General features: G+C 33.9%; 1 protein-coding gene across 1 annotated transcript in view; it reads left to right on the top strand.

The window, feature by feature from the left end:
- The window catches only part of KCNJ16 (potassium inwardly rectifying channel subfamily J member 16), a 29,982-nt gene extending 14,086 nt beyond the window's left edge, over window positions 1-15,896 (top strand). The window contains exon 2 of the mRNA XM_043964073.1: window positions 12,292-15,896. Within this exon, the coding sequence (XP_043820008.1) occupies window positions 12,358-13,626 (1,269 nt within the window). The 5' untranslated portion in view covers window positions 12,292-12,357 and the 3' untranslated portion in view covers window positions 13,627-15,896. The remainder of the gene's footprint in view (window positions 1-12,291) is intronic.

Genomic DNA, 15,896 nt, shown 5'->3' with positions numbered 1-15,896 from the left:
TTTACTAGTACCCTGATCAACTCCCCAAATTGCATTCCATTACATGTTTTTCAAGCAACTACTATGATCAAGTTAGTGTGCTAGACACTATAGATGTGAAGATAAAAACTTATATAACACTGACTGCTTTGGTAAGATAGGAAAGAGAGGGAATTCTAAGGAGTGTGTGTAGCCAGGGAAAGCTCAGAAATGTTTGTTTGCTTTTTCCTAAATCCTAGGATAAATAAAGAGGAGGTAGATCATTAGAGACTGCTGCTATGGTAATAGGACCTACAAGACTGGCAAGATGAGAAAACACAGGGCTACATGATTTGGAGCTTGTAGAGGACTAAAAGCCATGGGCTTGGTGGTCAGTTGAGTGATTAATTTATTCCTTTACACTGATTCTGTATTCTAAAGAGTGGAGTACTAAACTCCACCCAAATCTTTCCTCTATGGAAGGCAGAACCTGTGCTTTGTAGCCCACCCCACTTTCCATCTGTAACTCTTCTTGATCTGAACTCCATGAACCACCCCACCCCACCCTTTTCTATCTTCCTTTTGTGTGTTGTCTTTTCCAATTAGATTATAAGCTCCTTGAAGTCAGAGACTGTTTCTTTTTTCTTATTTGTATCACTAGTACTTATCACAGTGCCTAGCACATAGTAGGTGCATACTAAATGTTTATTGAATTGAATTGACTCCTTCCTAATCTGTCTAAAAATATGGTAAAGTCTACCCAAGACTAAAATGAAAATAAAACAAAAACTACTTTATTTACCAATCTACCCTTTTCATCTACTCTTCCATCACTCTGTCTACTCTCTCATCTGATTTCTATAGCTATCATTCTACCAACAATGCAAGGTCATCAAAGAGTGGAAGAGTAAATCTTAGGTGGAGTAGTTAGTCCTGTACAAGAAAACATAAGGTTCTGAATCAAATCTGAGGCCAGATTTGAACTAAGGTCCTCCTGAATCTAGGTCCAGCGCCTTATACACTGTGCCACCTAGCTGCCCCCAATACTGAAAATTTTTGAGGCAAAGTAAAAGGAAATTGAGGGAGTAAGAGTCAAATGCTTTCCATGTTCTCAACAGAGTGAGAGGAAGAAGATCTGATGAGATAGAGGGGGACAAAGTTCAAAGTAAATACTTTGAGGAGAATGAAAAATTAAATTAATTCATTTAAAAATGTATCACCATCAAAACCCTAATATTTCTGATGTGCAAGTGAAATGAGAATCTTACCTCAACTATATTTTGTTTAATGAAAAACTGTGATCTATATTTTATTTAATTAATGTGGGTTCTATCTCCACCAACATATATTACAAGCACTTCACATCTTAGTAGATAGTTTCATGAATTGATTGAAAAAAGTTATTGTCAGGTAACAAACATAGTAGTATAGTAGTAATTATAAATATAAAATATATGTGTGTATACATACACATACATATATACAAACATATATATATATATATGTATGTATGTATATATATATTTTTTCCTTAATTTAGTTCAATTACTCCTTATATGACAAACCATTATGAACCTATGCCTTGAAAGGACCTCCCAAAACTCACAGAACACTAAATAGCCTTTAATGAAGTAAGAATATTTCTAGGGTGAGGTGTCATAGCAGGGTTTTAGTAAAAGAATGATAAAACTTTGAAGGATCTACCATCTCCTTCATGTGAATACTTCCCAATCATTGAATCACAGTCTTTCCAAGTCCCCTCATCCTGTCTCATTCTTACCCATCTGTCCATCAATCCTCCAAAAAGAATTCATACTACATTCTGGGGAACTTATTATTGTCCTAGTATTTCTTAAATATTAGTAAAGTACTTGTGTGTTTCATCTGTTATCCTCCATTTTTGTTACATGACTCTGGTCTGCCTCTTTTTCCAGTCATATATGTCTTGTTGATGCTTTTTACATAACCTCTGGCACAAGTAATCACTGGTAATATACTTCAGCCTGCTTATACTTGCCATGTGTCTTTCCATTGCATGGAAGTATAGGAAACTAATAAAAAAATTAGTTTGAAACAAAATCCTTTATGAAAGTGCTTTCAAAGTTTCAAGTCTTCATGTTTCATTATTTCCCCTTGCTTTCATGTGGAAAAAGCATCAAGTGTTATAGAATTTTCTAGAAAATAGGTGATGGTGGAAATCTTATTTGCATCTCTTCCCCTCTAAGTGATAGGAAACTGATGCTAAGTATAAAATCAGTATTTTCTGATTCCTGATAAACTCAATATAATTTCTTGTGGTCTGTTTTCTTTACAATTTAATTTTATCTTTTCAGTGTGGGATAGAACCAAAAGTTATATTGGTGAAAAAATTTACAATCAAAATGCTGAGTAAATCAACATCTTCTTCATCATTCAAAACCAAATCAATTCTACTAATTACAGAAATAGGAGCATTCTGATTGTAGTTTGAAATGATCTGATCCAGTATAGAGTGTTGGATTTGGAGACAAAGGATCTGGGTTTGAGCCTTAGCTTTCTATCTATGGTATATGTGACCTTGTAGAAGTCAATTAGTTTCTCTAGGTTTCAGTATCATTAGGAATCAGATTCCACTAGGCAATGTCTAAGGTTCCTTCTGGCTCTAAATTTATGATCCTGTTTTATGGTTAAGATATACAGATCTAGAAACAATATATTAATTTTGCCCAGATGCTATTATCTTTCAAATTGCCTTTATTCATGAAATAAGAGTCTTGCTATATTTGTTAGCTTTTAGATGGTGTTATAATATCTATTATAGTTCTCCTAAAAAGTAAAAGGGATATGCAAAGATGAAATGATTTCTCAAAGGATGGTCTGCAAACTACAGCCCTTAAAATGGTTTTTCACATTTTAAAAAACATTTATATTATATTTATAAATATAAAATCATTCTGGAGGAAGAAATCCAGTTATACTCTTTCTGTAATTCTGCTCCTATTATGCAGAATCACATTGGCAGAGCTCATACAACTATGCTGACTGGAACTGCAATATATATATATATATATATATATATATATATGTAAACTGGGTTCAACTAATCATTTATGCTTCCTCAGTCTTTGTATTTTTCCTCATTAGGGCTACCATGCTCAAAATATTTGTGTCAAACCTTCCCTTCTCTTCCCAAGTCACCTATAACTTATATTTCCCTTTCCTCAGCAGAGGACTTCAGTGTACATTTCACTCCAGAGCTCTTTTCCTTGACCAAATTGATACTTCAAATCAACTCAACATTATTCATAATTCCCTCTTCTGTTGCTTTAATTTTAGAATATGAGGCAGTCCTCTTCCTTGCCAATGACAAATTCTCTATTTGTCAGCTAGATGATGCAGTGTATACAGTGCTGGGTCTGGAGGAAGAAAGAGCTAAGTTCAAACCCAGCCTTACACATTTACTAACTATGTGACTTCAGAAAGTCATTTAACCTTTCTCTGCCTCAATTTCCTTGACTGTAAAATGAGGGTAATAATAGCACAATCTTTGTCAGAGCAAAACCAGACATGCCTTTAAGATCTGGTCATTTCCAATCAGATTCACAAACATGCATCCAAATACCTATTTGAGGGATTGTTCTGCCTCTAGTGGATGCTTGCAGTTTTGTTCCCATTGTGGTTGTGATGGATTTTTTTTTTCAGGCAATGGGGGTAAAGTGACTTGCCTAGGGTCACGCAGCTAGTAAGTGTCAAGTGTCTGAGGCCATATTTGAACTCAGGTACTCCTGGATCCAGGGCTGGTGCTTTATCCACTGTGCCACCTAGCTGCCCCAGTTATGATGAATTTTGATAAATATATTGATATACTATGAAACAGGGGCATTCTGGAATTATATAATGTATATTTTATATTTTTGTGTTATTATACTACATATTTATTACATGTTATACCATACTATATTATATTATTATATTGTGGATACTTTATATTTGTATTCCGAAAATGGGTTTTACATTTTACCATTTTATCTATTGGTGAATGTCTTTTGTTATTTTTTATTTCTATTAGTTCTCTATATTTCTTGGATGTCAGACTATTGCCAGAGATAGTTGTTACCAAAGGTGTATTCGCAATTGACTAATTCCAGTATGCCTGTTACATTAATTTTATTTATGTAACTGCTTTTGATTTTATGTTGTAAAATTGCACACATGTGATATATGTATATACATATATGTATATGTGCATATATGCATATACACATAAATACACACACAAGCTCTTGCAATCAACTTTATTCCTTGAAAGTGAGGACTTCTCCACTTATTCAAACCTATGAAAATTGTATGATATTCTCTTCTAATTTTTCAAAATATAATGATACTATTACTGCCATATATACATTTTTTAATTTACTGTGGGACATGATGTAAGATGATGTTCTAAACCTAATTTCTTTTTACTGCATTCCAGTTTACCTAGAAATTACTGTCAAGAAAGTTTGGTGTATTTTTTTAGGTAGTTAATATTTGGGAGGTATATCAACATTAATTTATTGACTTCATTTATTTCTGATTATAGCTTATCTAGCCTATTTTGTTGATATGATATCTATTTTTATATTATTTTTCTAGTGGTTTCAATAATTCTTGCTTTGCAATATATTAGAAAGTTTCAAAAAACTAGTCTTTGTTCCTATCTATTAATGTTTTTTTTTATTTTCTGGATCTTTTGTTCCCCACTCACCCACAAACTCCCAAAGACTTTTATCATTATTTTGTCTAGTTCTGAAAAGCAGAGTTTGGCTCAGTTTGATTGATACACTCAAATTGTGAATTAACTTTTGTAATATTGCCATTTTTATTATATTGACATGACAGAAATACTTGTTATTGTTTATTTCTTTAGTATATTGACGCAGATATTTTATGCATTTTGAAGCTGTTTTTAATTGATTTTTTCTCTTTATTATTGCCTCCTATACTGTGTTATTGCTGAATAGGAATGTTATTTCATTTTTATGGATTAATTTTGTAAGTTTCAACTTTACTGAAGCTACTGTTTGCCTTAGCTTCTTTGCTGATTTTCTAGGATTTTCCAAGCAAATCATCAGGTTATCAACAAACAGGTATAGTTTGTTTCTTCTTTGCTTATATTTATTATTTTAATTTATACTTTTATTATTACTAGTATGCAGATTTCTAGAATTATGTAAAATAATATCAAGAAAAAAATATCAGGGAAAGGGGGCATCGGTGCTTTAGTCCTATGTCAATTCAGTCTTCCCTAATTAAATATAATAGTAGCTCTTGGTTTTAAACATGTACTTTTTAATTACACTCAAAATGCAACCCTCTAAGTATATACATTATGTAATTATTAGCATAAATGAATGTTGTACTTTTATTATAAAAATTCTGTGCTTATATAATCAAGTGATTTGGGATTTTTAATTTTAATATAATTAATTATGCTAATTATTTTCATAATCCTAAACCATCTCTGTACCCATGCTATAACTACACTTTAATCACATTAATTTTTAAAAGTACATATCTGTAATTTTTGGCCAGGATTTTATTTAAAATATTTGAATATATATATATATAAATTACCATATTTTAATTGTTTGCTTTATCTTTGCCCATTTGAGGTGATCGTATCATATTGGAATACTATAAGGTGTTTAGCAGACAACCTTATTTATTTTTGAGAATAATTTGCCCAGTACAGGGGAAAAAATTATAGATATCTGATACAATTTCATTATCTATCCTTTCACAGCTTCTATATTGACACTTCGATTTCTTATCTTGAAATTGGATTATTTTAGTTTTCTGTTTGATATTCTTTTAATTTAAGCATTTTATAAATTATATCAATTTTGAATTCTCATGTTTGAACCACATAGTAGATTCTGATCAATTTTTATTGCCTCTGAATCTTCTGTATTCCCACTTTGTTCATTAAAAATTTTATTTCTTCTTTTTGATTTTTAGTCGAGTTCGTAAAAGCTTTATGATTTTTGTCACTTATCAAAGAACCAGTTTCGTTTTTACCGACTCTTTGCTTTCAATACTTATATTGCTTTCCCAATTTTCAAGACAATTTTTTTCTGTTTATTTTGTAATTATTTGGTCATTTTGAATTTTATTTGCATTTATAGCTTATTTATCTTTTGCCTATTTTTTTAATGTATGCATTTAGGGAAGTATATCTATGTGTGTATACATACATATATATGTATGTGTATTTGATGTATATTATAGACTTTAGATTTATTCCATATAATGTTTGAATTTTATCATTTTCATTGTCTTTCATAGTTATTTTTTCTATTATCTATTTTTGTCCCACTCATTGTTTATTATTTCATTATTAAATCTCCATTTAGTCCTGTGTCTTTTCATTTTACTCCCAGTATTAAATACTTTTAAATGTTCATGATAGTATTTAAAGAATGTGTTCAGCATTTAAAAAAAATATGTATTTATAATTTCTCTGTGTTCTATTAAGTGGCATATTTTTGTGAACATGTTATATGATGCTGAGCAATAGGCATATTTTTACTGGTCCTAATCATAAAGTGTGTTTCATCAGTTATTCATTCATATTTTTCCAAGATACTTCTTTAAAACAGCTTTGTGATCTCTCATATGGTTTAATGTTCATAATTCAAGTTTTAGGATCCTTCATGTTGATTTATCTACTTATGCTCTGAGGTTTTGTTGTTGTTGTTGTTGTTGTTGTTGTTGTTGTTTCCAGGCAATGGTTAAGTGACTTGCCCAGGGTCACACAGCTAGTAAGTGTCAAGTGTCTGAGGCCAGATTTGAACTCAGGTACTCCTGAATCCAGGGCCAGTGCTTTATCCACTTTGCCACCTAGTGGCCTTGATATGCTCTGAGTTTTATTTAAATTTTTTCCCTTGAATTCTTTGGCATTTCAACCCTTTTTCTTGTTGCTCTCCCAGTATTCACTTTTCAGATGCCTTCTCATTTGCTGAATAATCCTTTGCTGCAAAGTGCTTCTTTCTCCTCTAACCTTGTGAGATTTAACAAGTCACTGACCTAACTAAATCTAACTAAATCTTTTTACTGTGAAACTTGAGAGGACGTTACAATGGAATTGGCCATTAGGCCTGATTTACCAATCATAGTGGGCACTTGACCCAGTTCCTCCATTTGTTTCCCTTCTTTCCTTTTCTTATTGTTCTGAATCTCCACCTAACACTTTTTGTGGTGCTGGGGCAGGGTGTCCATGGTATTTCACAGAGAAAATCTACAGTCTTGGTGTTCCCTAATCTAGGTTCTACCAGATGCAAAATTCAACATACTTCCCATCCTTCCTCATAGTGTCTTGTGCAGAACTGATTATTGTTTATTGTGGGGCAGACAGAGGGCATGGTGTCCTGGCAATTTTCTGAAGCAGGAGCAGATCCCAATATTGGCTATGGTCACAAGCCTGTGGTTTACTTTGTGAATCCCTGCTGGGTACATGAAGGCTGTAAAGGATGTGTTATTGAGTGAGCACCTAAAGGATTATTCCATGTTTGTAATACTGAGAAGGACAAGCCTAGTGGATTTCTTGAACTCAGGAGTTCTAAAATGTAGTAGGGCTAAAACGGATAAAGTATGCACACTAAGTCCAGCACCAATATTGTAGGCCCCAGAAGAAGGGTGTCATAAGCCAGACTAAGGAAAGAGAAATTAGCCCAAGTTAGAAACAAAGCAGGCCAAATCTCCTTTACCAGTCAGCAGTAGGGTCAGGTGTATGAATGGCCACTCCATTCCAGCTTGGGAAAGATAGAGAGCTAGGGTAGAGGGGGGGAGAGAGGGAAGGAGAAAAATAGGAAGGGGAAGGGAAGCAAGGGGAGGGAAGAAGAGGGGAGGGGAGGAAGAGAAAAAGAAAAAGAGAGGAAGAAAAAAGAAAGAAGGGAGGAATAGAGAAAGAAAGGAGAGATAGAGAAAGAAAAATAATAGAGAAAGGATGAAAAAAAGCAAAAAGCAAGATGATGTTCAAAAGTAGCCCATAGTAATCACAGAATGGTTTATAGTTTTTGTTTTGGAAGTATTCTTCTCGACTTAGTTTATCTAAAATGTACATTTCTTGTAAATTTGAATCAGTTGAGTTAATTAGAAGAGAGCAAAACAGAATGAGTGATATCCTTTATGTTTTCAGTATACTCTGAAAGAAACCTCAATGTAATTCAATGCTACTAAGTGGGAATTAGATTCTTATCACAATCAACCTATAACAACTCCCTAAAGAGTAGTTAAGAATGATTTTGTTTTCTTTCTTCTATGAATGAACCAGTTCACTGGTGTAGTTTAAAACTAGAGTTGGAGAAGGAGGGTAGAAACGGAATTGGGGGGATGAAGGGAAGGAAATGATGCACTTTTTGCTTTGTAGGTTTGCGTTCTATGGTTTCCCAGACTTATTTGATTCATTTTCTAGTTCCCATAAAGGAAGCACTTTTTAAGCAAAAATAAACACCACAAGTTCCTAGAGCTCAGGAAGCATGTCATGCAAAGAGAAATACCCCACAGCAGCACTTTTGTGTGTGTGTGTGGTGGTTGCAAATGTGTAAACATTGTGATACCTTGAATCTGCAATAAAATGTGATTGTGTCATAAGAAATGACATAAGAATAAAAAGAAGCACATCAAAATATGAATTGTTACAGAATGAAGTAAGCTAAATCAAGGGGGAAATCTACACAAATATTATAACTAGGTATAAGATAAAAAAGCAATAAATAAAAACTGAATGTATTGTAATTATATCAAGCCTAAGGAAGAATTAAGAAATTGCACTTCCCCTCTGTTCATTGCAGATGTGTGGGGGTGGGGGGAGGGAACTATGGGTGTATAATACTGTATATTTCTGTCAGACATGGTTCATCTGTTTTCTTTTTCCTTAGCTTCCTTTTACTCTTTTAAAATATTTATTATAAAGGGTGGCTTACTGTGTGGGAGAGGAGGAAACATTCAAAAATAAATTTGATAAAAAAATAAAAGGCATCAAGAAAAAGAGAAAGAAAAGAAGAGAACTTTATTCCTTTAGGTCCCTCAAAATGCTTTTTGATTATGATGATGATAAAGTTGAGAATTTAGAGATGGTAGCTTTAAACAAAAATGTCATCATTTAATGTTATGTAACAGAAGTCTTCAAAAGAAACCAACCAACCAACCTTGAATTTAATGATTCAATGGTAAACACATTTAAAAGCAGATTGAGCTCACATGTTTATCTGGCAGGCCCATAGCAATAAATTGAGTGTTGACTAGTCTGACAATAAGATCTTCTTTACTCATTCTGACCACTGAAAAATGGTTGTCATTAAACATTGCTAGTTTTTCTTTTGTTTTATTGTGTGTTTTTTTCTTTTGTGGCTAGTTAATTTAGCATAGTTTATATTAACTATAAGACCCTGGGGATTCATCTTTTCATTTAAATATATGTCAGGTGGGAGATTCATCAGTTAAGTGTCTGGAGTATGAAAAGAAAAGATAGATAAAATTCTTATTTATTGGGAAGAGATTTGCAAATGTGCTGATGACTCCAAAAACCCAGAGCAGGGGGGTGGTAGGTTTATTCAAAGGAAGAAAGAATTTTAGTCCTGGCATGTTTCCATGATAATGTCAAATTCTGGAAAGAAACTATTCAAATATTCAGATATGGTAACTGACAGCTAACATGTGAAATGTAAGCCCATAAAAGACCATGGCTTGCTTGGAACATTATGAATTAGTACAATGGCTCAGAAGGAATCAATATGAAATACCACCTGAATTCTAAACAATACCAAAAGAAAGCAATTATAGTGAAGAACTTCTGTTGATGGCATGAAAGAATAGATTCAAGAAATCATTTGTGATTTATGAACTGTTCTTTGCTTTCTCTCATTTTTATGGTTCATCTAAAAGAATGGTTTTTGGAATTAGTCAAGATGAAAATATAATTCTAAATATTTCTTAATTCAAATTATATTGATCTTTGATAATACTTTTTAAAATTTTTTCACACATTGTATAATTGGGGTAAAATGGAGTGGGGATGAGCTTGCAAACAGCATTATGCTTCTAGTCCTTTGATGATGTCACTATAAAATGTTGAGTCAGATAATTTTCTTCAAATAATGGCTCATGATATAGATGAAATATTGCCAGAATGTCTCCAAGTACTGTATTACTGTATTCCAATAAGCATTTTGGAAACCCTGGGTACCTTTAACAACAAACTAATCACATCTTTTTTTTTTAACTTAAATTGATTTCTGGGGGTAGCTAGGTGGCTCAGGAGATAAAGCACCAGCCCTGGATTCAGGAGGACGCGAGTTCAAATCCAGCCTCAGACATTTGACACTTATTAGCTATGTGACCCTGGGCAAGTCACTTCACCCTTATTGCCCCACAAAAACAACAACAACAAAAAATAACAAACAACAAAAGCAAACAAACAAAAAGAAATTGAATTGATTTTTTTGTGTGGGGGGCAATGAGGGTTAAGTGACTTGTTCAAGGTTACACAGCTAGTAAGTGTCAAGTGTCTGAAGACAGATTTGAACTCAGGTCCTCCTACAACCAGGGGTGGTGCTTTATCTACTGTGTCACCCAATTATCCCCCATCACATTTTTTATGCATACATGTACCCCTCAAAACTTCATTTTCATGACAGCAAAGAAGATGATGTAACTACTCCAAACTGATATGGGGAAAAACATAAACAAACAAACCTTTAATGTGTGCTTAACTGGTTTCTTGGCATGGGAAAGATTTTCAGCTTGTAAGCATGCAAGCAGAGTCCATCCCACACAAATGTTCCATCAAACAAAGTGTTTATTGTAGAATGGGACTGATCTTGAGACAAGGGAGTAAACTGATGCCTTTTGGTAGGTACATTAACCATTTCAGAGCACTCAGAGCTCTGGGTGCTTGGTAAGAACTTGTCAAATGAAATAATCCCCATCATTTTGTGAACTAGAAAAAAGTCTTTGCTAACTAGGACCTAATGATAGCCATTCACTTCCTCCTAAATCTCCATGCATGTATATCTAGACCAAAAGTTGCAAATCATTTGCCAGATGCAATAACTAGAGAATTAAAATTCTATAAAATTAAGAATAGTGTTAGTGACAGCTAAATAAGATTTCTACTTTAAAATATTTAGTTTCGCTTTCAGATGTGAAATTTGAAGCCCTTTTGTTTCTTTTTGGGGGACCAAAATTATTAATGAGTATACATTTTAGAGTGATATTTTAATGACTGTTTTAAGAAATGAGGACTAGTGAGGAGAAAGAAGTAGTTGGAAGTAGGATGGGGAGTTTTTACGTATTATATTTGGGAAAATGTAGAAAAGGAACCACAGTGTCTGAGAGCAGAGTAAATCCAGCATGCTCCCTTTAAGAGAGAAAGATGATTAGTCCCTTTGGCAAAATTTTCTCCTCCCTTTCAGAGGGGAAGTGAAAAGTTGGCAGTGTCAAAATATGAGTGAGTGTGATGGAACAAAGGCAGAGGCAATTTTACACCTTACTGAAAGACACCTGGGAGTGGTTTTGCCTCCCCTAGGCTTAAGACAGAATCTCAGAAGCGTCTAAAGGTAGATCATTGGAGAAGCAAGCTCCATTTGAATGAGATGTAACTTAGTTCTATGTCAGGGAAAGCACAGTGAGGAGCACGATATTTTCAGGAAGAGTGAGGAAAGAAAAGGTGCTGAAAAGTGACAAAATTCCTATTTGATCAGCTACAGAGACTGAGCATCTACAGTTGTATGTAAGTTTCATTGGAGTCTGGAGTGGAGAAAATGTTTCATGTTTGTGGGGTAATCTTTTTTTTTTTCCTTATAGCTGAGTTTTGAGAGATTTACCTAATAAGGAAAAAATGTTCATAATGTCAAATGTAAGCTTAGTATATTGGAAGGTTTATGAAGCTCTTAGACAAAATCTTGGAATAATTGTATTACTTCTTAATTGTAGCTAGATGGAAACATTTCCAAAAGTTTTGAATACAAGAGGATTGCATCATAAAGGAAAGCAAACTATTTTATTCATTTCGGGTCAGAGAAAGCAGAGTTGTGCTTCAGGGTAATACATCCTGAATAGCTCTGATGTTTCCCAAAATAACGTATATGCGTAATAAAGTTGCTATTTTCCCTTACTGGATGTTTGGTTTTTGTTGTTATTTTTTTAACTGGGTCTGATTCTTAGCTTAAATATATAATTAATCCTGACCATCTATGCCCTTCAAATGGAGTTATATAGCTTATATAATGTCATAGAAATGCAATAGGCATGATAGTCTGCTAGAAAGAGGCTGATTGAAGAATAAAAATCTATTTCTATCTCCTGTTTTAGGTTTTGACTGAAAGCAAAGACATCGAACTATTACATTGCTGGATGATCTGAGAGTATAAGAACAAAATGAGTTATTACGGCAGCAACTATAGAATTGTGAACATGGAAGGGAATGTGCCCAAGTACACTAACTGCCACCCAGAGCACATTATAACTGAGAAGCGAAGAGCAAGAAGACGATTGCTCCATAAAGATGGTAGTTGCAATGTGTACTTTAAACATATTTTTGGAGAATGGGGAAGTTACATGGTTGATATTTTTACCACCCTTGTGGATACCAAATGGCGCCATATGTTTGTGATATTCTCTTTATCTTACATTCTCTCTTGGCTGATTTTTGGCTTGATCTTTTGGGTGATAGCCCTTCACCATGGAGATTTGTTAAATGATCCAAATATCACACCTTGTGTTGACAATGTCCATACATTCACAGGAGCATTCTTATTCTCCCTTGAAACTCAAACCACTATAGGCTATGGTTCTCGCTGTGTCACTGAAGAGTGTTCTGTGGCAGTCCTTGTGGTTATACTTCAGTCAATCTTGAGCTGCATCATAAACACCTTCATCATTGGAGCTGCCTTGGCCAAAATGGCAACAGCTCGAAAGAGAGCCCAGACTATCCGATTCAGTTACTTCGCCCTCATAGGCATGAGAGATGGGAAACTTTGCCTTATGTGGCGCATTGGTGATTTTAGACCAAATCATGTAGTAGAGGGAACAGTGAGAGCTCAGCTACTTCGTTATGTGGAAGATAGTGAAAGACGGATGACAATGGGATTTAAGGACCTAAAGCTGGTCAATGACCAGATCATTCTTGTGACACCAGTGACCATTGTTCATGAAATTGATCACGAGAGCCCTTTGTATGCCCTTGATCGTAAAGCAGTAGCCAAAGACAACTTTGAGATTTTGGTGACATTTACTTATACAGGGGATTCCACTGGGACTTCTCACCAGTCCCGAAGTTCTTATGTGCCACGAGAAATTCTCTGGGGCCACAGATTCAATGATGTTTTAGAGGTTAAGAAAAAATACTACAAGGTAAACTGCTTACAGTTTGAGGGAAGTGTTGAAGTATATGCTCCTTTCTGCAGTGCCAAGCAATTGGATTGGAAAGATCAGCAACTACACAACCTTGAGAAAACATCCTCAGGCAAAGGATCAGGAATGACTGAAACCAAGGTTAGACGAAGGTCATTTAGCGCCATTGCCATCGTTAGCAGTAGTGAAAATCCTGATGAAATGTCCAAGACCACAACTGATGAGAAGAATGAAACACCATATCAGAAAGCTCTTCTGCAACTAAATAGAATCTCAGTAGAGTCCCAGATGTAGCCTGTGGTTGCAGTAGCATTTACAAGTAGATTACCCCCCCCCCAAAAAAAAATTTCTTAAGACAGCCACAATAAGGCAAGTATCTTGAAATGACCTGAAAAGAGAATGACAGTCTAGAAAGTCAGGTTTGTGACTATATACATGGATAGGGGCAAGGATAGAAAAGGAGCGTGATTAATAAAAAATCCAAAAATCTCTCACAATCAACACATTTTAAAGTCTATTAGAAATGTTGTATTAAGAAACAAAATTGACAATTCTTTACTGCATCTCCGTTCACTGTCCCTGGTCACTATCTAACAAAGGAACCATTGAACAGTGAAGCAATGATAATTAGAACTCAGTTATATATTGCTTTATAATTTACAAAGTACTTTCTTGCAAACAACTTAGAAAAAAGTGGTACAATTATTATTGTTATGCCAATTTTACTGAAAAAAGAAACTAAATATCAGAGGGGCTAAGTGACTTGCCCAGGGTTACATTGCTGCTAGTAAGTATGGGTAGTTGTTATTCAAATCAGAACTTGAATCTTTATATTTTGACTTCAAGCCCAGGATTCTTTCTCCTTTATCTTCTGCTTATCAAACTGCCTAAGACACTAGTCATAGTTAAAGATTTTGATAAGTGCCATCTGATCTCCCCATGGTGTTTGCTTAATTAGCCTTAGATTGCTCAAAATGATTTTTGTCTTTACTAATCCTTGAGAAAAGTAGGGAAAGATACCATTTTCTTTTTTTAGAGCAAGATTGTTTTCCTTTGGTTTTCCAGTGGCTAGATTGAGGTGACTGATATGATTTGAGACCATGGGTTCATGGGAAACAAACCCAATGTTTTGGGGTCCCTCTACTTTTTGAGTCATGATTGTCATCATAAGCCACTTTCTTCATGGTAGTGATAAAAAGAAGGGACACAAACAACAAATTTATTTTAATTGGCATGCAAAAATTACAATATGGAGAAAGGTTAAGAAGTGGTAGAATGACAGATAAGATATTTTTTATCTTATTCTTAAAACTATTCACACCTAAAATTTATACTCATAGCTATTTATGGATATGGTTTAGAACTTTGTCTCATGGCCAAGGAAAATATTGTTCTCCATAAGACTCATACATCTGCCACCTTTGAGTAACATTGAATAACAATGAATAACATTGAATAACATTCAATGATTGAGTATAGTTTGGAGCAAACTTTTTCTTATGACTGAAGACCCACATTTTGATTTTCGTGTTAAAGAAGATTATTTTCTTATCTATGAAAAACTCTAGATTATAATTCTAAATGGTTACTATAATTTATCCCCAAAAATATTTTTATCTATGAGAAGTAGATAAAAAATTTGAAAGCTATATTTATGTGTGGCAAATTGAGTGATTAAGAGGTAATTATGAGGATAGGGATTGTTTTAGAATGAAGGGAGAATAAGCGTGATGAGTTTTCTATAATAAATTCAATTATCTAGAAAAAAGAGAAATGTCATTATAAAATTTGCAGTATACTCTTATATTGAGTCAGTAATTACCTTCAGAGTCCTTTGTAGGATTGCATTGATTTTTATATGGGCTATAATCTCTTGCATCAGATTTTTATTGTCCCTAAAATTATGTGATCTCATTGATGCTTTTTCTAGAATAAGAACTGATTCACATAAAGTGAAATTGAGACAATTAACATAAGCTATATAGAAACTTAAAGATTTCTGAGTGCCTGTTTATTGGCAATTAAAGGTTATTAAGGAACATAATCAAAATAGCTCCATCATAATATGAATTAGAGGAAAGTGCAGGTTACAACCTGCAAAACAAACTCTGCAAAATTGTTGCAAAGTCTAATTCCTCTGATCCAATGTTTAGAATTCTTACTTCTTTCTTGGCTTAGGATACCTAGATAATATTTGCTTTTAAAGATTTATGTGTTCAGGGTTACTAGTAACAAGTATCTAGTTATGTAAGCCCCCCAAAATCTGCTTATTTAAAAATTACTTTTTTGCCTCTTTTATCTAGATTCAGCCCAAATTATCTTGCATTTTTACCTGGGTAGACTTTGCCCATTCATACTGTTTGTTTTTGCTCTATTTTGTTCAAAATTTGCTCATTATATCTCCTCTGCTAGTAAATACAATTTTGGAATATATGACTCCCCAAATATATCCATGTAGCTTGAGTGCAATGTAAGCCCTACCTTAAACCATAACATCTTTATTTCTTTATTGGTCTATCTTCATATCTAAATGTATTGTGTAACAGTAAAAATATTAAAATAAA

Source organism: Dromiciops gliroides, chromosome 4 (genome assembly GCF_019393635.1).
Source record: "Dromiciops gliroides isolate mDroGli1 chromosome 4, mDroGli1.pri, whole genome shotgun sequence".
NCBI classification, from domain to species: Eukaryota; Metazoa; Chordata; class Mammalia; order Microbiotheria; family Microbiotheriidae; genus Dromiciops; species Dromiciops gliroides.
Note: the sequence above shows the minus strand (reverse complement) of the source record. Positions and strands in the feature narration are given on the sequence as shown.